Source organism: Anticarsia gemmatalis, chromosome 7 (assembly GCF_050436995.1).
Source record: "Anticarsia gemmatalis isolate Benzon Research Colony breed Stoneville strain chromosome 7, ilAntGemm2 primary, whole genome shotgun sequence".
In the NCBI taxonomy this organism is placed as follows: Eukaryota; Metazoa; Arthropoda; class Insecta; order Lepidoptera; family Erebidae; genus Anticarsia; species Anticarsia gemmatalis.
Genome location: NC_134751.1, coordinates 4,155,333 through 4,161,892, shown reverse-complemented (window position 1 = coordinate 4,161,892; position 6,560 = coordinate 4,155,333). Strand labels below are relative to the sequence as shown.

Below are 6,560 nucleotides of genomic sequence, written 5' to 3'. Positions count from 1 at the left end.
GTTCCGTTAGTTCCGTACCATTATTTACCATATTATACAAAATGCAAAAAACCACGTTTGTCTTATGAGAGCAGTGGGAGCCCCCTTAAATATTTGTTATATTTTGTTTTTTAGTATATCTTAGTATTGTGGTGAAATAAACGCATAATCGGTGAACATTTCAACTATCTAACTTTCACGGTTCATTCGATATAGCCTGGTGACAGTCAAACAGACAGACAGACAGACAGACTGTCAGACACCGAAGTTTCAGTAATAGGGATCTGTTTTCATCCTTCGGGCTTTGGGAACCCTAAAATGCAAAACACGAGATAAGCGTTAAACTTTTAAATAAAATTATATAAGGCACTAAAATTAAACTGCATATTTTTAAAGAACCTTGGTCTTACATAACTACATCGAGTGCTACATATATGTATACTAGCCGACCCGCGCAACTTCGCTTGCATCACATAAGAGAGAATGGTTCATATTTTCCCCCGTTTTTGTTACTTTTTTACTGGTACTCTGCTCCTGTTGGTCGTAGCGTGATGTAATATAGCCTAAAGCCTTACGCACCAGTAGTTCCTGAGATTAGCGCGTTCAAACAAACTCTTCAGCTTTATAATATAAGTAATTTGGTATAGTTCAGTGGTTCCCAACCAGTGGTCCGTGGACCACCAGTGGTCCGCAGAAGTCAAAAAGTGTTCCGCGAGTGAATCTTTCATTACTGACTGTTATTCTCACTTAAATTTATTTCTTAAATGCAAGCTGAGAAATCACATTAGTTAATACAAAATTACAGAAGTTTATATCAAAAAATATTACTATTTTTTGTTTTGATGATTGATGACTATACAGTTTATTTTTAATATACATAAAAAAGTGGTCCCTGGGAACAAGAATAGTATAAAAGTGGTCCCGAACTAATAGTCCGTAAGCCAGCGACAGATTTTCACGACCAACTTCCTCTCAGTCGATAATTCGTAAAATGCAATATTGGTTTAACTTTAATTTGATCAAGTTTTTAATCGGGAAGAAATGACTAAAAATATTTTTTTTTATTACGTGCTTGGGCGGCTACCACTGCTCAACCCACCCTCGGAGCCGCAGCTGACGTTTACAACGCGTCATAATGCGACTCTCTGAGGCATTTTACGAATTATCGACTGAGAGGAAATAACTGACGAAAATTAGCGCCTGGCTTACGGACTATAAGAAAAGGTTGGGAACCCCTGGTATAGATGATACTTAGTAATCCAAATTTTAAGTATAATTATATTATTACCACACATACATACATATGTAAATTAATAAAAAATGAGAAGAAAATTGATATATTTTACCAATACCTCGCACCAAAGACCACCGCGCCTTGTATAATGTCTTTGAATCACATGCAGGACAAATATTTGAGTGTCTGTTCCGAGTTTGTATGTAAGTATTGAAAGAATTGGTAATATGTTTATCAGTTGTCTGGTTACTATACCTAGTACAAGCTGTGGTTAGTTTGAAATCAGATGACAGTGTGTGAAAAGATATTTATTTCGATTACTTTGATAAAAACAAGAAAAGCACATTAATTATTTATTTTCGATGAACTAACAGCACCATAAAAATGGAGGAGATTATCAAATCGTCGTCGGTGCGTTTTGTTAAGCTCGTTCTCTCATAACTTTTTTCTGAGCGGACCAATTTAGATGATTCTTTTGAATATTTGAAATTGGGTAGTCAAGTCGAGTAAGTAGTTTTTGACTTATCCAATATGACAAATATAACATGACAAAATTCAAATTCAAAATAATTTAATGCAACAAACATGGTTTAGAGTTCTTATTTATAATAAAGTTTCACATATTTGGCCGTCACAAGGCATGCAATATTTAATAACATTTTTACATGTAGGTATTATATAATTCTATTCAATATATTTAATCATTAGGCACGTCATATCTTATTATAAATGTATAGGTACTAAAATTATAAACTTTAAATAATGGTACAAAATTACATTCTTATAACTATTTTGAAATCCCATGAACAAAAATGACATGGGTATACATCGGGGTATACTTACATGGGCATACATAGATAAATCGCTGAGGTCATATTTTGCTATTAAAGTGACATTTTGCTTGACGGAGGATTTTTTCTAATCTATACTAATATTATAAAGCTTACTAAATATATTCGTACTAGAAAATAAGAACATTAAACATTATTAGTAATTGAATGCCTACATCTTTATCTTGAGAGATTGCGTTCCCTAGCACGCAGTAAGGAAGTTTTCATTGAAATTGCTACTTTATTAACATATATTTGCATACAATATAAAGCAGAAGTCAGAAGTTAATCGCGTAATTACTTGATGCAATCATTAACACTTGATTTGTTTAGTTTCCTATTCATAGAGTAAAAAACCCAGGTGAATATGTCATTCTAAACCTACCTACCTTAGGGCTGGCATCTAAAAGACGACAAATAACGCAAATATTTTTTTTGCGAAAAAGAGAAATATTGTTCTAGTTAGAGAATATTCATCTAGTTATACTTACACAATATTCCTCATAAACATCATCTTGTGGCCTCCTAGAGGTACTTTAAAAGGCATTTAATCGCGTAGATACTGTTGTTAAATAAACTTTATAAAGTTGGTGTCTCTACCAAACTCTTAACGTTTTTAGCCAGTTACCTGCGGGATCACCAACAATACGTAAGTCATTGTTGCTTCGAACCGCCTTCGTATCACACTAGGTCTGGTCTGACTCAACGCTCAATACTACGGCCTTTATTATTTGGGATAATGGTTAACGATCTTGAATCAGTATTAAAGCACTCAAAAGCTATTTGCTGTATGCTGACGGACTCAAATTAATATACGGCGTAGAAAGAAACGCAGAAACACACACGCTACAAGAAGTTCTTAATTATGTGTATCAGTAGAGCATTGATAACAAACTCCTCTTCAATACCTCAAATACTTTGTTATGTATTTTACTCGATCGCCAAACCTTAGTCATGCCATTGACTTTCTACGTACGGAACCAATTAGTCGAATTACTACCATCAAAGATCTAGGGGTAGTTTCCGACACGCGTCTTACTTTCCATGATCAGATTTATGAAGTCACTAGCTGTCGAATCATTTCGTTCCTAGGCTTAGATTTGTTATCAGAAACATGGAAGAGTTTGATAATCCGCTGGAATCAAGTTAGTTAATATGGCATTCGTGAGAAACAAACTCGAAGCTACGTCGATCATTTGGAACCTTCATGAATGTACTTACGCCTTACTTCTTGAGAGTTCACAAAGCATTTCTTTGCAAAGAAAATGTTTAAATTATATCCTTTTTTATACCCTACTAAGTTTTTACTGGAAATGTTAAACTTTAACTCTATTGAAGTAAGGTGTAACTACTTTCTTCTTAAATTCATCTGCAAAATTCTTCGTGGTGAATGCGATTCTCCCGAACTAGTTGCCCAGGTCGTAAGACTAAACATTCTTATTATGACCTATATGCAGCTAAGATTTTGCAAGTACCCGTTACTAGCTGTACTGTATCTCCAGCACGCCCAATGCCACCTGGTAACTAAGTATTTTTCTTAAGTTTTATTTAATTGAAATTAGTAGTTTTATTCACCTTAAATGTACAACAAATGGAAATAATCTGTAATGTTGTTAATTTCTAAACAAATAAATTATTAAATTTAACAGTTTCTTTCGATCATGGCACTTTGTGTAAAATGAGTGCTTAGTTATAACAAAGCACTCATTTTACACAAAGTATGATTAATTTAGAAGATATTACATTCGGTCTACTAGACTACCCCGGGTGCCTTTCTAAGAACAAACTGGCGATACCCGGACAGGATGGCTATCGTAACCTAGGTAAGTATACATATACCTATCTAGTCATGTTACTTCGAAATAAAATTTGCTTATATACTGAACCTAACTTCTGTATTTTAGAACGCGGGTCATGGAACCTGATCTGTCGCGGCTATCACTCACGGATCACTTAATTAGTTGGTATGTTATTTAATTAATATCATAATTTAGACGTTAAATGGTGTAATTACGTTATCGTATGTGTGTTAATGGATCGATATCACAACATGTAAGTACCTAAGTTAGTATGCAAGTTATCATCTCCTGTTGCAAAACTACGTGTCTGAACTAAAAATAGCTTCTATTTGAAATATTTTTCAGTTGATAAAAATGTTACACTAAATTCTGTTCAGCATTTAGGGCACCAAATAGTACCTATTTATAGAACGCGCCATTTAACTTTTTTCTTATCAAGTTCATAAGAATGTTATTATCTGGACTCCACTACATATTCTGATTACTGTGGTGACTGAATGGTGAGTGACTAAAAGGCGTATCGCGTATTGTAAATAGGTAGGTAGGTAGGTTTTTCACCGTAGGTTAAAATGTTAACGTACCTATCCTATTTTAAAACATCTTTACAAAGAAGGAAACATTTAGTCTCAATAACAAGTCATGTGGAAGTCCGTGGAACAATGAAACCTAATATTCCTAATAATATTTTTCACATTCCGTTCTACGCTAAGGGTATATCTTAGGACAAGTCGATTCGATCAAGTGTCACTGTCAGGTGTCAATGTCAATTTTGATTATCTTAATATTGTTATAAGTTGTAAACACTGAATATCCCGAAATCGAAAATTAAAATAAATAGTAGTTCTTTGTACATGCATGCATGAAACTTCATTATATTTTGGATCTAATTCAGTATAATAAAAGAACTTTCTTGCTTGATCTATCACTGCATTTGGACCAAATCAGTCCCTCTAGAAAAAAAGAGTAAACACTTATAAAATGAAGATTTCTGAGGTAAATATAAAACTTTATGAGAATTTCGCTTCTTTTTATGACAATAAATTTCTTAATCTTCTATTTAATTAAATTTCATGTTAAACATGCATAACACCACATGACAACATAACCTATAAATTCGCCAAGTTTACGCCAAGAAAATACAACCTTTGATAAAATAATAAAAAGAGTTAGTATTGTATATCCTTTGTCATAAATAAATAACTGTCATAGATTAATAAGTGTACAATACACTTTTATACTCTGAATTAGAATGTTTTGATGCATAGTATTTTTTTTAAACATTCCTATTAAATCTACCAATGAATATATAAGTTAATGTGTGTGACTGGCTGTGATCACAAGCTAAAAAAATAATGAAGGATCACATTAATCTTCTGAATTATTAGTTATTATTTAATTATTTTAATATGTGTTTCTTTCAGCTCCCAGGAGATGAGGATTCAGGGCCAACATGCAGGACTTATGTATTTCAAAATGAAAGTCACACACTAGGAAATGCTTTAAAATGTATAATCACCAGATAGTAAGTAAACTCAAGTCACTTATGTTTAGTGAAGCAAAAATTGTTAGAGACATTATTAGGAACCAGCTCCTGCCTGTGACTTAGTTGAAGTGAAAAGATTTCCCAGGATAATAAGTTCTGTGTTAATCCAGCTGATAAGCCTGTGTTCCAAATTACATTAAACCTATTTAGTTATCTATTTAGTATTTAGTTTTATTATATATTTATATTATTATCTCTCAATATTTTGTTTCTTTTTTCAGTGAAGATGTAGATTTCTGTGGTTATACAGTACCTCATCCAGCTGAAGCCAAAATGCACTTTAGGATACAGGCCAGAGAAACACCAGCATTAGAAGTATTGAAAAGAGGACTAAAAGATTTGGAGAAAGTTTGTGATCATACAATAGATTTATTTGAAAAAGAAGTAAAAGAATTTACCAAAACATAAAAAATCACTTTTCTGACTGACAACCTTCACTCCTTCACCCTCTACTGTATAATTATTATGTAAGTCTTACCATATCTCGGGACTACAGAGTCCAACATGTAGAGGCCCTTTACAACTGCTCTAATCTTTCTAAAATGTATGGTGACACAGTCCAGTGATTATCCCTGATTACACTATAAAATGCACCCAAGGACAATCACCGGACTGTGTGGCAAAAAAACTACTTGGGCTATTGGGATGGGGTGCTGATGGAATGGAAAACTGTCTATTTATCTACAGGGACTATGGCACCTGCCTATGACACTGTAAAACACGTAAAAATGGCACGCGGAGACTCGCCAACTCACAAACTGGGCCCCCTATACAAGTCGCTCAAAATGCAACAAGGGGCTGGACGTTAAACTCAGATCACTTGCTCCTTAAGAGTCCGGCATCACTGACCCACTAACCACTTACGTTCAGCATCCGTCCTCAGAACAGAGTGAGAGCTCTGCTCTTGCGACTCCACTCTGAACGGCCAATGAAGGCAAGCCAGAGGCGGGGGACCGCTTCCTTGTCAGTTTTCACTCCGACGAGCCAACTAAGGCAAGCCGGAGATGAGGAAGGGTGACTTCCCCCTGGAGTATTCAGGTACCGCGGGGTCGCTACTCCCCGCCTCAAGTTGCCCGGCGGGCAACTGTTAGTAAAAAGATAACTCCCGCACTAATAATACTAAAAACCTAAATATTAGGAAACAATAATAAATAAATCTAAGGTCAAATATTATG

The 6,560-nt window shown here is 34.5% G+C and overlaps 1 protein-coding gene across 1 annotated transcript; it reads left to right on the top strand.

Annotated features, from left to right (window-relative positions):
• The first annotated feature begins 4,594 nt into the window (after positions 1 to 4,594).
• Polr1D (RNA polymerases I and III subunit AC2 l(2)37Cg) lies at positions 4,595 to 5,808 on the top strand. The gene is made up of 3 exons (XM_076116563.1): positions 4,595 to 4,835; positions 5,264 to 5,364; positions 5,607 to 5,808. The coding sequence occupies exons 1-3, from the start codon at positions 4,821 to 4,823 to the stop codon at positions 5,791 to 5,793; spliced, it is 303 nt and encodes a 100-aa protein (XP_075972678.1). The 5' UTR covers positions 4,595 to 4,820; the 3' UTR covers positions 5,794 to 5,808.
• The last annotated feature ends 752 nt before the right edge of the window (positions 5,809 to 6,560 follow it).

Coding starts and splice junctions, on each gene's coding strand:
- Polr1D (XM_076116563.1), top strand. Junction 5,365..5,606: donor AAATGTATAATCACCAGATA/GTAAGTAAACTC, acceptor TTCTTTTTTCAG/TGAAGATGTAGATTTCTGTG.